The sequence below is a fragment of the Anas acuta genome, chromosome 12 (genome assembly GCF_963932015.1).
Source record: "Anas acuta chromosome 12, bAnaAcu1.1, whole genome shotgun sequence".
Lineage (NCBI taxonomy): Eukaryota > Metazoa > Chordata > Aves > Anseriformes > Anatidae > Anas > Anas acuta.
This window is the reverse complement of record NC_088990.1, coordinates 7789957-7815978: the sequence shown is the minus strand read 5'-3', so window position 1 is coordinate 7815978 and position 26022 is coordinate 7789957. Positions and strand designations below refer to the sequence as shown.

The 26022-nt window shown below is 46.1% G+C and overlaps 1 protein-coding gene across 7 annotated transcripts in view; it reads left to right on the top strand.

The window, feature by feature from the left end:
* NTRK3 (neurotrophic receptor tyrosine kinase 3) overlaps window positions 1-11800 on the top strand; it is a 195263-nt gene extending 183463 nt beyond the window's left edge. For all 7 annotated transcript variants that reach the window (XM_068695400.1, XM_068695401.1, XM_068695402.1 and 4 more), the window contains 2 exons: window positions 4326-4484; window positions 7311-11800. In XM_068695400.1, coding sequence (XP_068551501.1) covers window positions 4326-4484; window positions 7311-7496 — 345 coding nt within the window. In that variant the 3' untranslated portion in view covers window positions 7497-11800. The remainder of the gene's footprint in view (window positions 1-4325; window positions 4485-7310) is intronic.
* Window positions 11801-26022: the final 14222 nt, after the last annotated feature.

The following is a 26022-nucleotide window of genomic DNA, read 5'->3' as shown; positions in this document are numbered from 1 at the left end:
TCATCTTTTCCCTTCCTAATCAGCTGGATGTCATTCAGAAAGCTGGGACAAGGAGAATCCTTTCCCCAGACACCCGCTTTCCTTCCTAGCAGACAAACCTAGAGCCTTATAATACTACTTGTACATAGCACTTATATAGCTTTACATCTTCAAAGTGCTGTACTAGCATTAAGTAATTATCTCTCTCCCTAATGGCCATTAACGCTGGCCTTTCACGAACCTCCCCCAGCTCCCCGAGGTTCAGCTGTAATACAGCAATAAGCTGCTCAAAGGGGGTGGCTGGTTATCTCGCGGTCTGGGGGCTTGGATGTGTAATGAGGCTTCAGAGCACGGCCTCGGTGCCCTGGAGTATCAGAAACATGTGGCTGGAGACCAGGTCGTGCCCTTGGGAGTACCCATTAGGAGGCGATGGAAATGAGTGGATGATGCTGCAACCCTGAGATGGAGCCAGAAGAAGGAAACTTTGGCAGCTCAGAGGATACACACTGATTGCTCTATTTATTACCAGGATAGTACTGCAAACCGAAAGAGCAAAGCAGTGGGAATAACATGTCAATGTGGGCACGAGGAGTTGATCTAGGGAGAGGAAGTTAGAGAGCTAAAAATGTCAAGCAAAGCTAGACAGCCATGGCAATGGGATAAAGAGGCCAGTCTGCAGGTCTATGAAGCATTAAAATAACAAGGAGAAAGGGGAAGCTTGGCAGCATCGTAGGATTTAAGGGGAAGAACAGCAGAGGATTTGCTTGCCATATTTACTTGAAAGCAGAAGCCTCTTCCAGGTTGCGGAGTGCCTCTGAGGGAGGAGATGTTGCAGTGCTGCTGTCGGAGGACGTTTCATCCTTAGTGGCTTTGGGATGTGCACCTGAATGAGGCCTGGGGTCTCCTGTCCCTGGCTCCCCGGGGGGATGGAGGCAGATGGGTGGGAAGATGATCTGACTATTTCAGGACAGGCTCAGCAATACCATGCTCGTGGTGAGCATCAAGACTGTGAGTCCTGCGAGGTTGTTTAATTCGGAAGCCTGCTGTGAGCAGAGACTTGACCAAAGCAAACTTTCAGATTCTAATGACACAGTAACAGTTCCTTCCAGAGCCAAGGACATGCCATGTAAACAGGCTCCACAAAAGAAAAAAAAAAAAGAAAAAATCACCAAAAAACAGCATCTATTTTTTTTTATTTGTTTGTTTTGTTTTGTTTTGTTTTTAGCCTGATTTAATAGCATCATTTTGCTTTCATGCTTTTGGCAATGGCTGGTCCTGCAAATGAAGCATGCAGCCGTGGCAATCACGTGCAAGTGAATGCTGGCATAACACAGATCATAGCCACTGCATGTTATGCAAAAGATTTCCTTCCTTCATCCTGGACACACTCTGTTTCCTATGGCATCAGTAGCTCAATCCATCTGTGCTCAGCTCTAAATCATTTTGCTACATCAGCAGAAAGCAGGGTACAGCTGACTGCAGACCAGGAAGGCTCAACTTAGCGTTCACTCGCTGTACAGCGTCAGAGCAGGACCTTTCCCTGCCTTCCTACATCTGTTTTCTCATCTGTGAAATGGGAATTTTAATCCTAATCAGTTTGCAGTGGGAGCACCAAGGGACAGTCGAAGGAAATGCTTTAAAATGTAATATTCAGCTTTGTGTGCTAAGCTAGGCATCAGAGTGATTTTGTGGTGCAATTTAATTGATGCTTGTTCTGCATACAGTTAGCTAGCAGGCGAGACTTAACATTTGCTCTCAGAAATGTGGTATTCTGTGCGAGGTGCAGAGAATACCTTTGAGGTTCTTACCTATGAGCACAGCTGAGCCATATGCCAGGATCCGCACAGTTCTGGGCGTTGCTTGGCTTTGTTTTCTCCCCAGAATTAATGTATTACTTAGTACCGGATTTATTTTTAGTAAAAGACATGTCTCATGTGACATAGAGGGCAGAGATGCCAAACAGAGAGTTTGGCAGTCGCTGGACTCTACCATATGAGCTAAGCCAAGATCATGTCGTCACGTCCTTGGGACAACTATTGACTGTGTATGTCACTTTACTGGCAATTTGTCACTAGGATGTGTCTAGAGGAGACCAAAGACCTTGACTGCACTGTAGTTTATTAGAACTGAAATGGGTCTACTGGCTTCTCTGCTGCTTTCGGGGCCAAATCCTCTAGTGGTGTGACTCAGGGCACTCCCATTCGAGAAGCAGTGCTAATACTGTTTGTGTAAGCTGAGGGTTTGGTTCATAGATTCTGAACTGCCCTAAGATTTCTTCGAAAGGGAGTTAAATGTGCTCAATACGTTGTACTACCTGTAATCTCAGATGATCCTGCAAGATTCAGGACATTGTAAATGCAGAGAGCTTGGCAATCTGTAATCATTTTGAGATTGCCAGAAAACTGAAGAGCTACAGCTACTTAAAGGAGGAAAAAATAAGCATTAGTGCAAAAGAGTTTTTGCAACAATCAAGTTTGATGTATGTCATGTTCTGTCGATAACATTTCCTCAGAGCCCTTCACAGAAAGGGAAAGCAACTTGTAAAAGCTGAGAAAGCAGGAAAGAGCTAAAATTGCAGACAGGGTTTCAAAGGAACAAACCAAGGAAAGGGTATTTCCATTTCCATTAAGGGAGGACATTCTTGGGAGTGCAGAGCAGCAAGCTGAGACCACACCAGCCAAGGCATCTCTGCATAGGAGGTGTAGAGCTGCCCGGAGCTTTTTATCTTCACGCATCGCAGTTCTGAGCATCCCTGCACTTAGGAATGAAAGATGTTCCCGAGACTTTTTAAACTCCTTCTCTCCTTTGTAGAAAGAGACTCTCAGAGTTAGAAAAAGGGCTGGTCCACAGACCTCTTAGCACAATGCTGCCAGCCCAGGTCCAAATTCTGTCAGACCCCAGAGAGGCCTGGCTCGCACCTTCCGTGCAGAAAGCCTGCAAGGCAATGTCCCCATTTCACAACCTATTCCAGCACTGCTCACCAACACCGTCCCTCCTGCTTCCAAGAAACATGGCTGGTCTCTGTACTGACCCTTCCCCACTCTGGTTTTAATCAGGCACAGAAACCAGTGGGAGCTTTGGAAAGCCAGGAGCTTAGAGGAGAGCTTTTGTTTGTACAAGAAACGTTTTCATCCAAACAAGCACAACGATCTCATTATTTTGAATAGGCACACACGTGCAGGAAAACTAGAAAGCCTCTCCCCCAGTCCTTCATAGGACCAGAGAGATTTCTGCCTGTTTGATTCAGCTGTGGTGCTACAAAGTTATTAGCGCTTGCTTTTTTTTTGGTGTCCGTAATGAGACAAGCAGACTTCTGAGCAGCACCACAAAAGCACCGTCTCTCATCACTGCTAAACCCTTGGACGCTTTATCCTCAGCAGAAACGAGTGCTGGAGCCTCGTGGCTGTGCTGCTCCCAGCACCGGCTGGGCTTATCAATTAGCTGCTTCCCCACAGATGGTGCGTCTTGTATAGGACAGAACAGAGGAAAAAAACTTTCCCTGCTTAGAGACACTTGTTTAGAAACCTCTAGTGGATCTGAAGGTAAATCCATCTGCTTTCGACATCTTTGCATGTTTTCACCTGCTGGACTCAAGTGCCCTAGAGAAAGGCAGACTGTGATGGAGAGAGGGCCTTTCCCTCACTTAGCACGCCCTGATGGGACCTCACCCACGGGCTCTTCCATTTCCAGGCTCTCCAAAGGGGCTGGCTTTCCTGCTTCCATCAAACACTGGGCATATCCCTGCCTGTAAGAGCCTGTTCTTTACAAACAGACCGCCTTTTTGCAGTGCGGTCCTGCAGTCATTTACATATTCAAAGCACTCTTTGAAAAGGCCTGTAGCACAGTTTTATGCGTGCAAAAATCTTCCACGCAATTAGGTGATGCGCAGATGCCTGTGTATGGATTTTAGCAAGCCTTGCCGAGGAGGGACAAAGCCCTCTCTGTATTTCTGGAGGGTGCTTCAGAGCACTGAGGCCCTGCAAAACTCATTCCAGCACCTTGCTGAATGCTCTGCTCCTTGCCTTGCCTCCTGGTTCACCACCAGTGTAGGGTCTGAGGATGTGCTTGGCAGTTTGTCATTTGATTTCTTTACAAGCCTGTTTTGGGAGGAGACAACATCATTTATCTCGATACATTTCACTCCCTATCCGTCATATTAACCAGGTGGGACTGGCGGGTAAGCCCCTGGGCGGGCAGGGAGGCAGCATCTAACCTAGCTCTTTCGAGCAGCTCCTTGTTGATGGAGCTCGCGGGGAGGCCCTGAGTTTGTTCACATTAAGTAAGGGCTGCTCCCTTCCCCAGGGCTCCGTTCACTCAGATCTCCTCGCGCCTCTGTCCTCCCGCAGGTTGGAGGACACACCATGCTGCCCATCCGCTGGATGCCTCCGGAGAGCATCATGTACAGGAAGTTCACGACGGAGAGCGACGTCTGGAGCTTCGGGGTGATCCTCTGGGAGATCTTCACGTACGGGAAGCAGCCCTGGTTCCAGCTCTCAAACACAGAGGTACAACAGTGCTGAGACACCTTCAGCTGGAAACCCTGCTTGTTACCATCCCTGCTTTCCAGGCTGCTTGCAAAGCAATCCATACGCTGATTGTCCTCTCCTCAGCACCCGTGATAATTATTTGTTTTTTCAGATACAGAGATAAGAAACTGCAGGTGGCAAAAGTGTCATTATCTCCATTTAAGAGCTGGGGAAAGCAAGGCACGCAGGAATGAAAGGGCTCTGCCAAAGCCATGCAGTGGTTATCCCCAGTCTCTGCCCTCTGAGTTCCTGACATTGCTCTGTAACAGCCGCACCTGATAAACTCTTGTGTGCTGACAGAATACCCAAATTACTGCTCAGATATAAGTTATTGAGTCACCCTGCATTTCCTATGCTCTCTTTCTCCTTATGTTGTAGCTGACACTTACTGCAGCCTTCAGTTTGTGAGAAAGTGTTTGAAGCATGTGGCACACTTCTGTGGGGCTGTTTGCCACGGGGACACCTATTATAGAGTTTGCCCCTGTTCCTTGAGGATGGGACCCGAGGGGCTGGTTCATCCTTGTTATTTCTTTGAATAACAGTGTAGGGCTGCACTGTAAAAAAAAAGTCGAGGGAAGGCTGGCTAGGATTAGCAGAGTGTCAAAGCCAAGGTCTGAGGCACATCAGCAGAAAGGCACTGGAAGATTTTTTGCTCAGAATAGCAGGGGGTATTATAGACGAGGAGCCGGATGCATTGACAGAGCCGTGTGTGGGAACCTTGCACATTTTTATCCTACTGTGTATCTAATGGATTTCAGAAATTTCACCTTTTGTAATGAGAAATGTGCATTTCTGCTTTCTGGATACAGATCCCTTAATTAAGTGAGTTGCAGAGATGGCAAATCCAAGGTGTTGCTTTACATCTCTAATACTTGCCCATTCGTGTGCTCAATGGGGCCTGACTGCATATCCCAAAGTAGCACACGCAAACATTTTAGAGACACAAACAATGGAATAGACAGCGACAGAAGTTATTTGTCACGCTACTTAATGAGCTGCTCTCGCATTTCCCTGGGAGGGTAAATACAAACACACACAAATGAGCATGTGGTGAGAGGCAGGCTGGAAAAGAGAGCTCGGCTGTCCTCGTGCTTTCTGCCTCAGTTTCCTCTGCAGGGTAGTGGGGCTGAGAAACGTACCCCAGGCAGGAGGAGGGATAGTGAAGAGCTGCACAGGTACAGGGTATTGGTTTTCCTACCGTCCCTGGAAGAGCTGTGTAATTCCCTATCCTACCACTGCGTCCACTTCTTTCTGAGAGCTAAGGAGTCTCACCCAGACCACGCTATCCTGCTGGGAGGGAGCTGTGTTAGCTCTCATTTGGCTCATTTTGTTGGTCATGGAGAAGGGGAAGAGGCCAGGGGACTGATGCCTCCACCAGCTCCTGGACGAGGAGACATCAGAGCAGCACAGCCTGGCTGCCACCATAGAGCCTGGTGGGCCAAGCAGCAGCACGCTGGGTGAGGGCATTGCCAAGGTTTAGGTTTGCCTTCCTTTCTGCAGCGCCTGCGTGGCCTCCAGAGCACTTTCAGCAGGTTTGTTCAAGGCTGGAGGACACCCTTCCACAGCAGGTGGATGAGGCAGGGAACAACTTAATCTGAAAGCCTCAGCCAGTCCATTAGCCCTGTGCCCTTTGCACTGGAGAGACAGGGCCCACCGCAGGGCTCCTCTGCATGTCCAGGATGCCTGTCAGAAACCATAACTTACCTCCTGTACCTCCTACGTCCTCTCACATGTCAATGCTGCCAACAGCTTTGCCTTGATGCAGGCTTCTCTGCACACTGCATCCGCCTTGGCCTGCTTTCAGCAGATCCTAATCGCGCCCCTCTGCATTTATATGCAAACAGCAGAGCGATAAGTATCCGTTGAGCTGTGTGGCAGGGCCATTACTATTCATAACTGATAAATTCCAAACACCCCTTGCTGGGTGGCTTCCCTCAACACACTGCTTGGGATCTGTGTCTGTCAGCAGAGCGTGGCAGGTCACTCGCACGCTGCAATGCCAGGGCTCATCGGCTCCAGCCAAGGAGGCCAGGAGGTTTTAGCAGCTCTCTGACAACTCGTACCCTCGTTCCCTTTGCATCCATTCCTTCGGTGAGCAAAACTCAAACAGACACATAGGGGATGCCACTAGCATCTCTCTGAAGAGAATTTCATGCTGTCCAAGAGCTCACATTTCTCTCATTAGCAGCACTGACCTGACCCAGAACAAACTGTTAGCACGGCAGTTTTTTTTTTTTTTTTCTCCATCACAGATGTGATTTGAGATGAATTTTTTTTTTTTCCAACTGCTTTTCTGTGTCAAAATGAAGCAAAGCTGCCCTTGGAGATGAAGGTAGAAAGAGAAGTGCTGAACTCTCTCGTGGAACTCTCCTGGGCTTTGCAATGGAAAGGACTCTTGATTTTCAGGGAAATAAAACAACATTTCAGCTGTGTAAAATATCAGTTTAGTTTGGGGATTGTAAAGCTTTTTTTTTTCTTTTTTTCATTCTTCAGCTATCAGGAAAAACCTGACAACTTCAATTAAAACATCACGCAATTTGCTTGTAACCCTCCTGCCTGGAGGGTGCAGTGAGGGAGGGAGGTGTCAAATGAGGAAAGTTTTGAGGAACTTCAAGACTGCTTCTGGAGACAAACTTCTCCCTGTAAAACTATCATTTCTGACACACAGATGAGCACTGAGGATCTGTGGACCTCTAGGCTCCTCAGCATTCCCATTCCCTCAATGTCCAAGAAGTATCTGGGACAGGACATCGTCCAGAAACTGCCCAGATGGTGCTGAGTGATTCTTCTCTTTCTTTCTTTCAGGTCATTGAGTGCATTACCCAAGGCCGAGTTTTGGAAAGACCTCGAGTCTGCCCCAAGGAGGTTTACGACATCATGTTGGGCTGCTGGCAGAGAGAACCTCAGCAACGGCTCAACATCAAGGAGATCTACAAGATCCTTCATGCTCTGGGCAAGGCCACACCAATCTACCTGGACATCCTTGGCTAGCAGTGGCCACTTGTCAAAAGTCCCTGCTCCTTTCTTCCGTCCTTCCTTCCCTCTCCCCCTCCCCAGTCCTTTGCCCCTCAGCTCCCAAGCAAACATCTTCATATAAACTCAAGTGCCTGCTACACATACAACACTGAAAACAAAACAAAACAAAACAGAAAGCAAAACAACAAAAATCCCACAAAAAAAATGACCTGTAAGGCAGTTTGGCTTATATATATTTATAGATATCTCTCTATATATAAATTCCACACCAATACAGAAAGAAGCTGCTGTTACAGAAAAATAAGACTTAAAAAAAAAAGAAACAAAAATGGGAGAAAAAAAAGTAATTAAATATATATATATAATTAAAAAAAAAAAAAAGAAAAGAAAAGAAGAAAGGAGAAGGTATCTTCCCCCGAGCAATGAAGCAGTGAATTGTAACCCTGCTGTGAGTATGGTTCGGGCTGTTGGGCAGGGCTCTAGTCTGGCTACAGCAGTGATGCCAGCCTGGGTAGGAGCTCTGGGAGGAAAGCCCTGCCCCGGTTGTATGATATGCACTGAATGTGTGAAATCAGTCCTCCCTTTTTGTCCTCGCCTCCCTTCCTCCTTCCCAGCCCACAGGTGATGGGCGCAAAGCCAGGGCAGTGCCCCTGGATGAACTCTTTTACCAAGCCCTTTCCTCCTTCTCCATCCCTCCCTGCCCCTCTCTGCCTTCCTGCCTTTTTTCCTCCCTCCAACATTTCAGGACAATTTTTCTAATTTGCTGATTCTTAACTGTATAGACTCAAGGCTTTCAAACACACAGTCAAAGGATTGTGGCACCTACGGGTAAAACACATGCCGGGAACCAGCTGCCCTCCCGCAGACAGCGCGTCAGCCGGACCCAGCCCTCCCTCCCTCTCTGGGGCAGGAGAGCAGTGGCACCGAAGGGACCCCCAGTGGGCTGAGGGGCATCCTAAAAACCATTCCTGATTCATCCCAACCCATTCTGGTGTGTGAGACAGGAGTGCTGTTCTTCTCTGCACCTGGCAGAGATAGGAGGAACAATCCCCCCAACCCCAGCCCTTGCCTTTTCTCCTCACCCTTCACTTTCGTTGAGGCCATGGGATTGTTCCCCCTCCCTCAGCTGTCCACACCACAGCCATATTGGTGTAGACCCTCAGCAGACAGGGTTGCATCCCCTGTTTCATGCACGGGGGAAGGCTGCAGTGAGCAGACCAGCTGGGAATCGCTTGCATGCCAGCTGAGCGTGCCTATGGGGTCAGCATATCCCAGTGCTCTCCCTCCCTATCCTCTTCCCTTCCCCATCCCTGCCCCATGCCTCAGTCCAAGCCTTAGGCACAAGCCAGCGGGGGCAAGGGAGGGGGACAAGGCTTGTGAGATAGCTGGGAACCTACCAACACCTGCCTGCAGCCCCCTTGCCATTCTCCTCACGTCCCCATCCCCTGAAAGGATTGATGCATCTGCCTTTGAGCTGTTGTGAAATGCAGAGGCTGAAGAATAGCTCCACAGGCAGCCCCGGGAGGAGGGGGGAAGGAAGGGAAGGTGCCTTCAGGAGCAGACAGCTCAGCGGATGGCCGCAGTGGCCAGCCTTGCATCTCAATGAGGATAAAGGGCTGACAGCAGCGACAGAGGGTGCTGGGGACAGCCAGGGAGAGACAGCAGCATCCTCCCAACAGCCCACCTCCCTGGAGCAGGAAATTATCCCTATCTGGGGAACGGCTGAGTCAGACGCTGAATCCTGCCCATCCAGACTGGGCTGAGAAAACAAAACCTTCCTGGGTTGCTTTTTTATTTTTCCTCCAGTAGTGGAGGATGAGGGGGAACCTCAGCTTGGCAGCCGCTCTCAGGAGGCAGGGAGCGGACGCCACAGGCATTGTCAAGGCAATTTTGAGAAGGCGACAATCGCCAGCACTAAAATAGCCTGCTCGGATGTGGTGCTTGTCTGGAAGGGAATGCAGATAGGGGAAGAGGAGACGGAGAAGGGATTTTGACTCCTTCCCAAAGCCTGAGTGGAGTTCAGGGCCAGGATGCAAGAGGAGATGGGTGAGCCTGGCTGAGACCTGGTTATGGCCAGCTACTGAAAGGGAAGGCTTTACATCCTCTCCTCATCCTCCTCGCCTCTTGCCCTTCTCTACCTCCCACTCATGGCTCTGACCTTATGGTTTCAAATGAGGCAGGAGACAATTCTCCAAGGAAGTTTGTGGTGGCAGCAGTGTCCATGGGTTCATTCTGTGCTTGGGTGAGGGGATGGGTGGCAGTAACCATATGGGAGTAAGGACACAGCCTTTTTCCTCACCTGCCAGCTAAGGTTCATCTTTGGAAGTGAAAAAAACTGGTTGAAGGGTTGCTAGCCCTGGCATGGATCTCTTTGTATGCAGGCTGCTTGGCTGACAGGACTGGAGAGTGTACGCAGGGAGAACAAGTGGTGGCTGCTCATAGCCCAGTGCCTCCAAAAGGAATCCCTTCCCTGGGGCTGCCTGCCCGATGCCCCAAAAGTCCTCCTGCTCTCGTGGCTTCCAGGCATGGTGCCGGCCTGTGCCAGCCCACCATTTTGTCTGCCCTCCTCTCTGGCTCTCATTTCTCTTTTTACCACTTTCATGGGCAATTACACAACAAATTACCTAAAGACACTGTGTTCCCATAGCCGTTATTCCCCTAGAACCATTATGCATAACAGCTATATCTTCCTTTCCTCCTTCTTTCCTCTTTCCTCTCCTTCCCACCACCACCGCCCTGTCCCTTGTGCCAGCTATGTGTATGGTCACGACACTGAGGCGAGCACAGGAGCCAAGCATCTCACCAGGCTTCGGGGCCACGTGGTGAGGAATAAGTCTGTGAGAGGCAAGGGGATGGGCCCCCAGAAGATGTGAACTGGCTCAGACCAAGGTTCAGGCTGTCTGCTTTGCTGTTAGCCCCACCGAGTGCAGTGACTGCCTCAGAAAAAGGCCCTTTTGTCAAAGCCAGTTGTGAGCAATTGCTCAGAAGAGCAGGACAAGCTGCGGTGACATCTCCCTGTCTGCTGCTGCTTCCCTGTGCCCCTTGGCCTGGTGGTGCTGGATGGAGGTTTGTTGGCCAGGAAGAAGGGGCTGTGTTGTATTTTGGAGATGCAATTGAAACTGCTGCATCCCTTTTCGGTATGACAGGCCTGGTCAGGAGGGGAAGAGAGGCCTGGTTTTGGAGGGGAAGAGAGAAAGCATCTGTGCCGAGTTCCTGGTGAACACCCCGAGACCTCATTTCCAGAAGAACCTTCCCTGGGCCAGAAGAGGAGCAGCCCATCAGCATGGATGGTGGTGTCTTCCCTGTGGGACGAGGGGCTCTTGAGGGGATCCTGCCACTGGCCCACTGCATGTGAAGGGAGGAGGAAGAGCAGAATTGGGGGAAACCCTTGTGGAGTGCCATAAGTCTCAGTGTGGGAAACATTTGGAGGCAAAGAGAAATGAGTTTGTGCTCCTTCTCCATTTCCAAGATAGCGACATCCCATTGCCCCAGCCTCTGCTAAGAGGGGAGAGCAATCCCTGTGGCATGGGAGCACCAACAGGTCTCATCCAGGTCCAGGGCAGGCCAGGCCTTGTTCCCAGCACCTGACCTCAACCATTCTGCTCCTGAGCACTGCAAATGTGAGCACCAACTCAGTCCCTTAAGGGTGTCACTGACGTGATGCTGTCCCGGTGGGGAAGGCACTATTTAGTGCATGGTACAGATGGCAATCTGATGCCAGGGCTGCAAAGTGTGGGCAGTAAATTTGGCTCCAGCCTCATCAGTGGCCTGTCTTGTCTTTCCCAGACATTATTTTTCCTTCCATCATGGTCTGGCAGGTTCCAAGATGAAAGCTGAAATGTGGCTAAAAGGGAAGACTTGCAACGATCTGACAGATTGGAAGCCCACCCTGTCTCCCACAAAAAATTGCATATTGATCTAAATATCCCTTGAGGCATGTATTTTAGGGGTGAAAAAGAGCCTGGGCTGCCTCATTTCAGGCCTGTGCCTCTGCCCATGGGGTGTTGAATTGCAGACAGGTGGCTCTGGGAGCACGTGCTGCACAGACAAATGTGAAAAGTCTGGAATGCCTTTGGAGAGGCTGCTTGGTTGAGAGACATCATTAGCTTTGAGCCGTCTGCTTGTCCCAAGGAGTGGGCGGAACAAGGTGGTAAAACATGTGGGGAAATAAAAAAGCCAAGGAAAGGGAAGGGCTGCTTGTAGAAGGCAAGTGAGGATCTTGGGTTGGGAAATTGAGACTGGTTTCGGGAGTGTGGCATAGAATTTTAAGTACCACAGTGTATACAAGCAAATAAAAAAAAAAAAAAGGAAAATAGAAACATACTAGGACACTAGGAAATTCAAGACGTTATACTGGACAAATACTGGTTTAAAAAGGAGACATATACCAATAAAAGCAAGGGACCATTTATCCAGGCAGGAAAAAAATAGGCAAGGTTTGTGTTCTTTTTTTTTTTTTTTTTTCCCCTATAAGAAAATACAACTGTTACAAGGAATGACAAAGTTAAGTTTTTCTGGGCCACAGACAGGATTATAATAGGATTACATGAGCTGGTTCCTTCCACATGAAGGGCTCTTACTTCCCCAAAATCAAGCGCATGAGTTTCCCTGAATTCAGGCTATGGATCAAAGAATGCAGACCTGGGTCACTGCAAGCCCACAAAACCGTAAGTAGTTCTGGACACTTGATCATCAGTCATTCATGTACATCTCTGGGTGGAGACCGTGTTCCATTTGGCAATGTGATCTTCAAAAGTTGCATTAAATCTTGCTCAGTTTTCCTCTCCAGGGAGTGCCCACATCCTTTGCCCCACCGAATCCCAGTGGTTAATGAAATGGCAAAGCAAGCAGCTGAATTTTTGGTGCATCATGTCTGTCCTTGTTTCCTGATCTGGCAAGGAATAGGAGTGGAGCTAGGCTCCAAATGAGTATCAAGAATATAAAGAGAAATTTCCCCTCTCAGCAGTGCTTTCCAGGAGTGGCCAAACCTGCTCAACACTAAGGTGCTCCCCATCAGGCTCTTGCATCAGTACACATTTAAGGTTTCTTCAAGTAGCTGTTAAGCTGTTAAGTCCCCCAAAATGAGTGTCCCCTTTGCAAGTGAGATATTGAATTTCAAGCCTGGAGAAAATAGGTGTTTTCAAACATTCATTCTGGATGGCTGTGTCATATATGACACAAACAGAGCTGTCAGTCATTGCTCAAATATGAAAACCAGAGCATTTGGGCTCTCCCATGTCTCTTATTCCCTCCCAGTACACTACTGAGCAATGAAACAGCTCCCTCAGAGAAGTGATAGGAGGCCCATTGCCTGCAACTTTGACAAACTGAACCAAGGAAAGAGATAAGAGACCAAAGAGAAAGAAGAAAACAATCTTACTGCTTTTTTTTGCCTTTTTTTTTTTTTTCTTTTTTTTCTTTTTTTTTTCTGGGGCTGAACTAAGTGAGCTGACAGGTTGTTTTCATCTCAATGTCTTTACTTCTCGCAAAACCCAATCTGACCAGTCTTTTTAGACTGGAGGAGTGACCAACATTTCTCCTCTTTCCTGCTAACCCTGCAATAGTAGCATCTCTCCAAGGAGAAAAGAGGCACAACAAATCTAACCATCACTTCCCCACACCATCAGGAATCCTCTGTGGGAACTGATCTCCCGCCCAGCACAAGTGACTGATCCTACAGCTAAAAACTTGAGCAGTTGTTCTGTCGGGGTGTTTAACTGCTGAACTACTGGCTTCTTAGGACAAGGTCCCAGCAGGGAAGGACTGAAATACCTCTAAAGAAAATCATAGCTCTGGGAGGTCCGGATATTTTCTCGCATGCTTTCTCTCTCTCTCTGCTGGTTTCCAACCTCCCCAATCTTTGTTGCTTGATATTTAGATAGCTGAGTTGCTGCATTCACTGCGTTCAGAGCACAGAGGGCTGGTGAAGCTGTTTGATTTCGATGTGGTAGGAGAGATAAGATTTCTCCCCCTGCCCTCTTCTTTTTCTCCCTACGCAGCTCCTGTCCTTGCAGTTCTCAGGACTTGACTAGCAGAGTTTTTAAATGAAGCGAAAGTCTTAATGTGAGGTGAATCCCGAGACCACAAACAGTTTGGACTTCAAACAGTGAGAAAATTGGCGCCGAATGATTCCGCACACAAAGCAGAAAACTTTCATTTCCTGCAGGCAGGATGGAATTGACTGTTATATTAAGACTTCAGAAGGAGCACTGCCCCGGAGTAATTTCACTGCTGTCAGGCAATGTTGACATCTAGATTAACCTCTGTGCAGTGAATTTTACAGCAAAGCTCATTGTAATGCATGTGGGGTATCTCCTGTAAATCCCAGCTGAAGCCCATGGTGTCCCACCCTTCTGCACAGGAGAAAGGGTCGGGGAGCAGCCACTATCATTTTTGACCCCAGCAGAGCGTGACTCTAACCTCATCCAGGCCAGTTCTGCTGAAACTGATTTTGATTTTCTACCCTGCCATAGTGACAGTAGCTCCAGCTTGTTTTTTTTTTTTTTTTTTTTTTTTTTTTTTTTTTTTGTTTTGTTTTGTTTTTTAATTCCCTAAAGAGGTTTACATCACAAGGCTGACTTTTTTTGCTGGTGATAAACAGCTCCCTTCACAAATCCATCCAACAACCCAGACCTAATTAAACGGCACTAGTTAACCAGTGGCAATTAGCTGCTCGCACTGATTAACTCCAAAGCGTGCAATCCCCACAGTGCACTGATCAGACCTCATCCAGGACTGAATGGCAGACAAACTCCCAGCTGGTGAGAGTCGATGGCATCCAACCCTACCCACTAGCCCACAGGCACACTATTAACTCGGTCTACCAAACCAGAACTGCATAAATTAAAGAAGTTCACACTGCTCACTCAGTGCAAGTCAGAGGACATTACAAAATAAATCTCCTGACTCCTGAACTCAGTGCTCCCACTGTTAGGTTGGAAGTGGAGGCCAGAAACAAGCCCTTTTGTCTTTTGCTGGAAGTGTGAGCTGAGCAGCAAGAGGCAGGAGCCCAACAGCTTCTTCACTCACTTATGTGTAGAGAAAATCCTGCCTGTGGTATCCAAGATGCATCTCTGAAATCCACTTTTTCATGAAAAAAAATCAAACCACTAACATCTAAAAAAACTGGAAGAGGAAAGGAAAGTATTTGTTTTTGCCACACCTTCTTATTCATACACTTATTTTCAAACTCAGGCATTCCTCTGCAGTCATCTGCAGAAAGGTCTAAGCAAGAGACCAGCTATCAGGTGCAGAATAGATTAGTCACTAACCATAAGGGCAAAATCTCACTCGTACGTCTGGAAATCTCTTTCAGAGCCTATCCATCCTTTCACCAACAGGTCTTAGTAGTAGGTTTATTGTTATGTTTGTCAAAGTCATTGAATAGACTATGAAGTGGTGACATGCCTGACGTTCCCCTCAGCTTCAGATGTGTGCTCCTGGTACTTCTGAAATCAGGACCATAAGGAAGATCACTTCAAACTAACATTTACCATTCCCAATCAGAATGCAGCTGAGAAGGCTATCCAAGGTTATAGAGAAGGTCAAGCTGTTGCTTTGGACTGGGGAAGGAATTTGATGGACCAATTTAACCGCCACAGCACATCAAAACCTGGTGGCTTCATTTAAAAAGTAATCAGTATTGTATTTCGCTTTAGACATCCGTGCATTAGTGTTCTGCAAATATGATTTCCTCTTTGTTTGCATTATTGATGCCATAAAATGTCAGACACATTAAAGAAAAAAAAAAAAAAAGAGGCCAACCTTTGGGGTTTGGAATGATTCTGGCTGAATTGCAGTTGGGTTACTTTTCTTTTTATTTCCCATGGTAGCGATGCACTCTTACTCATTTTGCTATAGCTTTACAAAGAATTCTCTGTAAGTGTATCTATTCAGTCAACCTTATTTCAGGAAACACATAACCTTGATATTTTTTTGCTGTATATGGAAGAGTGTGTATGTGTGTGTGGAGGTGGGAAGGGGCATGGGGGAAGTGGGAGCATGGAGCTTTTTACAAGAGCCTTCCTGTGTCTGGTAGCAAGTTGTGTTTCTGCAATGCTGTGTGACACCCTTCTGGTGGCTGGGTTGATTTAATCTCAATTTAATCTCAAGAGCTGACTTTTGTGATTGTGATTTGAGGCCTTCTGGTTTTGCTCTGCCCAGTCATCTGCTTTCACCATTCAGCAGCCATGTGCTGTCCACAATGGTGCCTAGATGTCTATGCCACAGAGATTACAGAGCACTTGAGTCTCAGGCATGTGATAGAGGAGTTTAGCTCCCTCAAGTCCTTGACCAATGGCAAGTTTGCTGCTTTAGTTCGGTATCTAAAGTCCTCCCCACTTGAGGCTCCCTGACTCCTGTTCCCAAGGCAAATACTATTATCTGCTAAATGTTTTTTTTCTCCCAGACCATTACAGAGCACAAGCTTTCTCAGCCATGTACCTTCTGCCTCAGATGTCTATAACGAAAGCTGATCCGTTGTTCAATAGTCCTGTGAACATTTTGGAAGAATATTCTCCCTCTTAAAGTGTAAAAAAGCACCCTCCCCAATTTTTACACTATTTTTTTGTTCATACCTTTTCAAAGAATTTCGATGGGCTAGAGGGAAAAGCTGTCTATCAGTCTGTCCTGTTAACTTGTTTCTACTTTGATGCACTCAGCAGGGAGCTCAAAGCTGTGGTTTGTGTGGTTTTCCCTCCTGCTTACCTAGTATGAGAATTAGGGTCTCTCTGTCTTGAAAGTAAAAGTGGAATAGGGTGGATTTCTCTCCCTTATGCAGGGATCTTCATCAGTGGTAAAATTTCTCTCGGGCTTTTCTTGACAGTGAGACTTGGGAGCAGGTAGAGAGGGATGCAATGCAGGAGTCTAAGGAAGTGACTCAACTAGGAGCTGGACTGCAAGGTCATCTCTTCGCCTATACCAAGCCCTTCCTACTTTCATAGAGCACGAAAACCCCAGCTTTTAATTAGCAGCTTATTGTTCAGCTCTCATGTTCCTACACCAGTTTTGATGGCCTTCGGATGACCTTCAGATCTTCTCATCTTCACAGATCTATCTCTGGGGTATCCAGACAGTTCAAAGAGGAGACGGCAAGGTCTGAATGGGTATTTAATTCAGTGTATTTCTATTCTTTTTTTCATCAGAGGCAAAGACAGTGAAAGTGACAGAACAGAAAAATTATTTTCCCCAACAGGAGTAATGCAGTTTCTTTTTAAACTGCGATATTTAAGATGCCATGCAGCAGTACCTATAAATATGCCTTGAAATGTTGAATGAGCACAAGGAGTCTATTTGATTTTGTTTTTATGCCTGTAATTTCTCTCACCAAGAATTCAGCTGTTACTCAGCCCCCAGCAGGTTGTTCTGATTGCTGGAGAGATGGTTGGGATTGATTCCGGCTGGGATCTGTTCGAGTCCAGACTTCTTCTCATGTAGCTAGACTGAAACAATAGAAATAATCAGAAAAGGAGTGATTTGTTGTTGCTGTGTAACTAAACCTTCCCGTGCAACAGCCGGCTAAACCTTGAAGGGGTTGAACACCCACAACTGTGTCTGAAGTCAGTGAAGGCCATGGATACTGATGATCGCTGTAATGTTAGGAACAGGATGTCAGGAGAGAAGAAGAGAAATTCTACAAGAAAAACAGAAAACAAAACAAAACAAAAAAACCTCACAGCATATGAAAAGAGATTGGCTGGGTTATAGTACAAGAAAATCCACCGCTGTACATGAGAAAAGAATCAGAATATTCACCCTGGCAACAAAGAACATTGGCCATCAAGACAAGAGCAGATCTCTATCCTACAAACCTCCCCTCGCTTTTAATTTCCTTTGTCTCCTTCTGCTAATACAAGACAAATCCTGCCTTATGGCCTCCTTGAAATCTGAAATTAAGGTAAAAGGCAGATTTGGGAGAGGAAGAGAAGAGAGAGACCAGATCCTGCTGGATGGTGTCCTTTTTTTTAAAAACAAACAAACAAACAAACAAACAAACAAAAAACCCACCCCTCTTTCTTCGATGCACATACTATTCCCAGTGAGGACAAACCGGTTCAATACTCAAGAACAAGAAAACCAGCCGCCTGGACAAGAATTTCCATGGACCCACTGACTGGGATCAGCACCGGGGACAGCGGCCACCAGCCTCACCCCGTCCCTCTCCCCTCCCATCCTTCCTCCTACACAAAATGGGTAACCGGTATCTGTTTTCAATTGATGGAGGATGGGTTAAAACACTAATCAATCAATCTGATATGAGAGAACAATTCTTCTGCTAGAATTAAACCTTCTGCCCCGCTTTTTTCCCACACTCGTGTTCCACCTGAGAACGTTCGGTCTCTTAGTTGGACTGTGAAACTTTCTTATCTTCCAGTCTATTGGGACAGCCTGAGATATATAGAGAGACTATACCATTAGCAGTTTAGAAATTGAGTATTTATTTCATGTGATTCAGCTTTGACCATCAGCTAAATTTACTGTTTGTAACGAATCAACAGGCAGATCTCCTGGAAAATTCAAAGTAAGGGGCATAAAAATGACACTGTAGCCCCTAAAAATCATTTCAACATCAATCCATAAAAAAGTCACATTACTGTGTAATGGAGACCTGTCAGAAAAGAGTCAGCCAAAGATGAAAAGCTATGCAGGAAAGAGCAAGCATCAACAGACATGGCTCTGAATGGAAAAGAAGTTATACCTCATGTATAGGAGAAGGCAGGTTCTTCAGTATCCACCTTGGTCAGCCTGCATTCTTGGGATTTCACTAAGAGAAGCTATGCACAGGGACATGAAGGTCCAATTCCATCCCTGAAAAACATAAGGTGAGGAAGAAAAGATAGAAAGGTAAGCCAGAAAGATGGGCTCTTCCTCCCTCCCCAGCACATACATTCTCCTACAAACAGCTTCCTCCATATCCTTTCCCCTACATACTCCAGCAGTGATTTGCAGTCATGAGTATGGGACATCTGGACTGACACTCAGAGAAAGTGAGGACTGGGAGGTGCCTGAGACACAGAACCTCAAAACTTGTGAGTAACAATACTGAAAGCAAGGAATTGTGGCCAGTTTTCTGATGCTTAGGGACATCTAGGAAGGAAGAACTTGCAGGGGACTGCAAAGATGATTTAATAAGGGGCTCAGAGAGCAAATGGTGCTGAAGAAAGGAAGCCTGCTGGGACATGGGGAGAGGAAGCAAATAGGCAAGGACTCAATTCTCAGTAAGGGGTCAGCCATAGTGAGAGTAGTAAAAGTCATATATGCACTGTGGTAAGGCAGTAGAGAGTTCTGACCAGGAGAGTGCTATGGATGTGAGGAAGCAGTCACTACAAAATGATGTACTCATCTGAATGAGTGCTCAAGGTTTGGAGAAACAAAGGCCCACCTTTTCTGCTACAAACCCTTACAAATACTATGATTTCCACTGGGTTTATTCTGCTCTTGGGTTGCTCTGGTTTCAGTATGAACAGGCTGTCTTGTTTTAGATCCCTCACTTGCCCTGCTCAGCCCCCACACCCAGCCAATTCCCTGTGTGAAAGAGAATTGCCTTTTTCTTTTTTTCCCAGAAGTGTCCTTTAAATTTTCAGCTAAACTGGGAGGCAATTTCTTGCATGAGAGCTTCGTATAGATAGGCTTAAAGCAGAACAAAAATAAATAAATAAATACTCTAAATAACCTTCCTCTCCCCTACCTTGTCTTAACAAAGTGCTACTTTACATACGTTATTTCAATAGAAACGAAGGATTTTTGTGCAGGCAAACAACTGACATTGATTTAGCTTTCAGCAAGTGCTACAGCTCCCTCTGCCTCTTGTGTGTCAAGTAAGGAGGCAAGGTTTCCTCAAGTAAAATCGAGGGTACACACCCTCAGGCATTTCCCATGCTGGCACTCTTGTCACTAGGAGAAACACCACTCTAAAAAATGCCATGGGTATATTTAACATCCAGGAAACTGTTCCTACACCTCGCTGACCTGCCCTTTGGCCACACAGGCAGGCTTGGCCCCAGAAGGTGCTGATCCACAGCTCACTCTGGCAGGAGAGCTGGCAACAAGAGGGGGATGGGGCTAGATCCCAGAGGAAAGATATTTTGGTAGAGATTTTGTTGTTACTATTATTTAAACCAGCTTATTTTAATCTCTGTTAATGTCACTGAAAGTCTGCATGAGCAGAAAACAAATCCTCTGGTGATGCTTGCTGAATTGATTTTTTGACGGTCTTTTTTTTTATTTTTTAGTCTATTTATTTTTTAATTTATTTATTTTTTACCCCATGTACCAATACATGTGTTTTCTTAGTTTGGGGCTTTTTTTTTGGCATCCTTTGTATCCTATTTGCCAACTGAATTGCTGGTTCTCAACCTTTTCCATCCTGCAGTCTCCCCTTCTCCAAATCACAACTCACCCTTCTCCCCTTCTGGGAACAACCCAGGTTACCCCTCAAGGGAGAAACTGGCAAGAGCAAGGTGGTCACAACCTCTGCCTACCCAGCCCACCTCCACTGGCCCCAGTTCAGAGGAAGAGGCATCCTCTACCTGCCACGCCACGTGCATCGAGTACACTGCCACCATGGAAGGGGACGACTGATACAGTGTTAGTCAGAATTACAAGAACACTTTTAAAATTAAGGATTTGCAGTGAGGTCAAGGGACCTTTTATTAAAGTGCTGAGGTATTTCCCCTCCCCAGATCTTCCCTTCCCTTCTGCCCTGCATTGTCCTTTCCTCTCCCCCCAGCCTTGAAATGAAACAGAAAATTATTTTTTTAAAACTGTGTCGATAATTTATGTTTAGTATAAAGGATGATTTAATGGCATCACCAAAGGTCATTTTTTTCATCTTCACCTTACTGCCCCAGCCCTGAGGCCGTGCGCCCCGTCCTCCCCATACGTCCGCTGCCCTCCCCTCCATGCACCTCACGCATCCCCTGCCACCACCACACCACCGAGACGTGCTCCAGGTTCAGCCAACGACCGCTGGAGAACCGAGATTTCAAAGCGAAACCTCCGCTCCAGACCACCACAAACTGGAACCATTTCCACCTTGAAAAATAGTCAGTTGCTGCAAATGAAAGGCAGACTCATTTCTTGAATTACGTAAGTTTTTTTTTTAAAGCCTTTTATACCTATTTACGTGTGCACGTGCGTGCACCACGTGTACACAGGGGTATCTGTGCGCACAGATGCACACGAATCTCTCTCTCAAATATAAATATATTGTATGTTAGAGCTGTAAATATTCCTTGGTCATGTGTCTATGTCTTCTTCAAAGTATCATATCCTCAGTGTTACGTTAACAACTCCATTTATTGATTGATGAAACTGTGTGTAGACCTGTACCCTCCTGACATAGTTTATGTAGCTCTCTCTTCTCAAATAAAGTACAAAACTACCACTAGCTGGTCCTCCTCTCCTTTCTGTTCCATGCTGAACATTCGGCTTTAATTCACAAAAGTCTATGCTGAAAATTAACACATTTTCCAGCCATCCCGACAGCACAGGAACCTCCAGATGATGCTTTAGAGCTTGTGTCAGGCCAATGAGTATAATACTTAGAACAAAATGCAATAATCCATAGGTGAAATATTGTCCAAAGCGCAGCAACTGAAGGTCTGACTATTGATCTGATTTATTCTTCGTACCTGCCCTCAGGTACAGCCTTCACAGCTCACTTCATCCTGGTAGAGAAGACAGAATCCATGCTGCTCCTCCCCTCTGTCAGTGGGTCTCCACACCACCACATCAAGCAACCCCCTCAACAGTGCAGAACGCCCTCCTTGACCTAAAAAGGATTCAGTAACTTCCTTGTGTTGTTGGTTTTTGTTTCTTGTAGAGCTCAGCACCTAAACTCAACACCCCTGAGGACATCTTGGGACTGGAATCAAGATTGAGGAATAAGGCACAATTCACCACTGTCACCTTGACTTGACACTGGTTTCATGCAGAAATAACCAGGAGCAAAGGATTTTTTACCACCACAAGTTGAAAAAAAAAAGCTTTTTCACAGATACACTTACTGGGCAAAACCATAACTGTGATTTGTGAAGTAACGCTTAATTTACTGCAACTGACACCACACTCTAGCTGCCAGGAATTTGACTGACAATTTCTATTTATTTATATCCTGCTATACAATATCTGCCTTAATGCTGTAAATTTTTCTGATTGGAATTTCACAGTGTCTGCCTGGATATTTATTGATCATAAAATAATCTGCACAACCTGTTATACTCAAAGCAGGCACAATGGATGCCGGAGAAATCACTTGACAGGATCCGGGTACCAGCGTCCAGGTAACAGAAGATGTTCAGATGCTATTTTTATGGCATTATGTATTACCAAGAACCAACCTTTTGAACTGCTTTTCTGCTGTTTCCCGAAAGCCCCCTTCTGAAACACTTCCAAGAACCTGGTGTTGGTTTCCTATCAGCAACTCCGTATGGACCCCTGCAAGTTGCCTCGTTTGCAGCTCTCCACTACTGAGAAATCCCACCTTCACAAGGAAACGTGGTGTTTTCACAACTGTTCACTAATATGGCCTGCAAGAGAACTGTTTGGCTCTTTCAGCAGCAGTGAGACTGCATTTTTTTATATATTTTATTTTTGGCATGCAGAGACAGAAGCAGAAAATTTCTGCCCACAAGGGAAAAACTGTGAAACTTCGTCCCAGTTGGGAGTTCCTATATTGCCTGGTGAACAGTCTTATTTTTTTACTTTTTTATTTTTTTTTTTTATACAGCTTCAGCTATACAGCTTTTCAGTATCTCCAGTGGATGAAGCCTCCTTTCCCCCATGAGAATACACATCCCATGCCAACCCATCACACAGGCGTCTTCCCACCAGCATCCTCCCAGTGCAACACTCCTCCCAACCCAGCACGCACACGTACACCCTGATACTCCCACCCACCACTCTTCTGCCTGCTCCTGTTCTTGTTCAACAAGAGCCCAGATTTAGCCTGCTCTTTTCTCTATAAATGCCACACTAGTTACTTGTTTCTGCTCCTTTCTGAGCCCCACATTTAGGCTGCAGCCTCATCCCTTCTCAGACAGCTCCCTTTCCCTTCTCTACATCAGCAAAACAAACCAGAGGCTGACAGTTTGCATTTTAACCTCGTTAGCTGCGGCTAGCCAGCCTGATGGACAAAGTTTCCTTTTATTATTGATTTAAAGCACTTATGTAATAGAAATCTTTGGAAATACATTAAAAAGCAAATAAAGAAGCAAACAAAAAACCCTTACCATCTGAACAAACTACCTAGGAGTCACCCCATTCTGCCCCTTTCCAGTGCCTGTTGCAGGTTCCTGCTATTTGTCTATCCGAGGTGATTACAGGAGCATGCAGTGGCTGGTGGAGCATCTAATGGGGCTGCGAATAAAACCACACCAAAATAAACAGCAGCCGAGTCTGCCTACAACAGGGCTGTCAGTCTGCAGCATATGCCCCGCATCTGACAGCATCCCCTGGGGGCAGGCAGGCAAAGGAAGGAGCGAGTCCATCAGGGCTCCCTGTACTTCATTCCTGCCACCCTCAGCTCAGGCACACGCAGTAACCTTTTCAAGCTCTGTAAAACCCTTCACAGATTACCCTTTAGAAAGCCAGAGAGGGAAGCAGACCCCTCCGTCCCCTCTGGGCAGATGGAAGAGAGAGGTCCTGGCCTTCCCCCAGGTCGCAGAGCTCCAGACAAAATTAACAGCACGATGTAATCAGAAGGTAAAAGCACAGGGCAGGAGTGGGGGGAGCTATTTCCTGTTAAATTGTGGCTGCCGTTATTCCCAGAGAAAAGCAGCAGGTATTCAGGAGCTCCTCATTAGCCAGCATGATTTCCATTAGGCTGTCTATTAACATTTTGTGGCCGTAATAAACACCTACATAATTAACACAAAAAACGAGCTCTCTCTAGGCTACGAGAAGTGGCCAGAACAAGCTGGGAATAGCACAGAGGGGCTGGTTCCTGTCTGGAAATTTCTGCCTGGAAAAGAATTTTCTTCCATCCTCTCAGGACAAATTCCCTTCCAAAGAGCCAATCTTTAGTGTTCCACTCTTCCTGGCTCAGTCTAGGGGAACACATACCTCTAGTTTACAATTGGAAAAAAATCATACAGCAGGGTAGAATTTGTCCTGTAAGTCCCACAGGGGAAATTTGGAGCTGCCCAGGATATTCCCTATCCCTCTGCCATAGCTATGAGGAGCATTTTCCTCCTAAAAACTGACGGGGCAAGAAATACCATGGGAACATGTGTGATCCCAGCTAGCAGACAAGCCCCAGGAGCTCACACAAAGTCCCTGTGGAAAGAAGATGGGCTTAACATAACATGGGCACGTCTAAAACCACGAAGTACTCCAGTATTTCAGGTCTATTGGGAACTGATAAATGATAGGGAACACTGAGACAGAGAGAGAAATTGTGACCTTCCCAAAGCCTCAGTCACTTCTTTTCCATGCCTCCTCCATCCTGCTAAGGACATTGACTGCATTTCTGAGCATTGCATTCAGTGGGAGCTTGCAGGTAGAAGTGACTCCTCCGCAGCCCTCGCCCTCTTCCCCACTGATTGCCAAGGGTGGCACCGGTAAGCCCGTGCAGGGGAGATGGAGGACATGTCATTTTGTCAGGGCTGCCTGTCCCCTGCCTCTCGCTTCAGGCTTCTGCTGCTAAGAACGTGTGTGCCCTTTATCATAGCTTTGAAATAGAGAGAGACACTTTGGAATTCAATTAGTCAAACTGTTGCCGCAGCAACAAAAACATATAAACTTAAATGATTTATACTCACAGACACCACTTCAAATAAGAATAAATTTAATACAGCAGCTGGGAATGAAATGCATTGTACAATAAGAAAATTGTATTTTTTCTTTCCCCGATGATAGGCCTCAAGGTCTTAATGCAATATAGATGAAAAAAGATATTTGGGCAGAAGGAAGCGGAATACATTGTGCTGTATGTACAATGCCTGCTTGGAGAGTACAACATATAATGAGCATGTACATCTAATCACAGAGCTCCCATTCTGTTTGCAGACAGCCACAGATCAAAGATTGCAGCTAGCAAATTGACTGCTTGGTTTCACTTTCTTTCTTTGACTCTCTTCCATCTCATGAAACCTTTCCTGTCAGCCCCCACCCAGGAGAAAAAAACAAATCTACCCTTATTCCAGCAGCCGCTCCATCTGCTACAGACCCAGGTCCCAGCCTGGTGAAGTGAGATTTGTGGTGTTTTATTTTTTAATTTTTGTTGTTGTGTGTTGCTGTTGCTTTTTTGTTTTGTTTTGTTTTGTTTTCTTCTCCCCTAGCAGAAATGCTTTAGTTCAAACACAGTTCTAGGATTTGAAGTAGAAATTAGTTCCAAGAAATATGCAGGAAAATTTTCCTCAAAGTTACCTCGTCTTCTAGGAGACATTTAGGATGCCATTGCCTGTACCCAACAAAGCCTGACGAACATAGACACACGTTACTTTCAACGGGAGCAGAGATTGCTCACCCCTTTGGAGGGCCAGCACAATGTTACGAGCAAATCATGCGAGAACGTTCCTGCGTCTTTCATCTAACCTGCTCAAATAGACAGCATTTCTAGTGGAAATAAGGTTTTCATCTTTGATTTTGATCTCTGTCCAGATTATGCTTATAACATCTCTCCCTGCACTTCATGAGAATTTAAAAAAGATGAATTCTAAGTATTCTGGGACCATTTGTGCAAAGTCAACCTCCCTGTCTTGTGTTGTCTTCTGTAAATACAGGTCTGAACATAGGAAAGAGAAAAGGCAGAAAATTAGCTTTGAGAGACACTGAATACATTTTTTCTGAGAAGAAACAAAACCATAGGCTGTAGTTCTAACAGAAGTTATGGGCTCCTCAAAGGAAAAGAAAATAGGGTGAGGTTTTATGATTTGTTTTAGGTAAGAGGTCAAGAGCGCTGCTTATTATCAGAGCTAGCAGGTGGGGTATGGAGTTCAGGATTCTTTGGGCACAAATCAAGATCAACACCTGCAACTCTTCGGCAGCTTTGAAAAGGAAAGCACGCAGATGCAGAACAACAACTAAACAAAGCTAAACAAAGCTAATAATGAAATCATATTTATGTAGGCAGGAAGGAAGCTCAATTGCCAGGAGAGTACTAAAGTCTACAAGTGTAAATACATACCAAATAAGTCAGCTTGACGAGATGCCAAGTTTGTTCAGCAGAGTATGGCACTTTACTGCTGAAGTACTCCTGCAGGAGGGAAACCAGGAAAATGTCAAAAAGGTCAATGGGTGAAATGTGTAGCTCCATCAGGAAGCCATGAAAACAAGCTTGTGTCAGTAGGATTTAGCACTATCTTGCTCACTTGCAAAGTGCCTGTTGGCTCTGCCACATTAAAGCATAAGCACTTTGCTTCAGAGCTCTGTGTATTGCTGATCTAGAGCTCGCTGCTCTCTTCACATGGAGAAGTAGAAACACAATTTATAAACAATGGAGCTGATGTACTGAGTTTAACAGCTTGAAGGCTCCAGATTTCAAGCACTAGTCCAGAGAAACAAATGGTGTCATCTGGCAATACAGAGACTGTTAGGGATG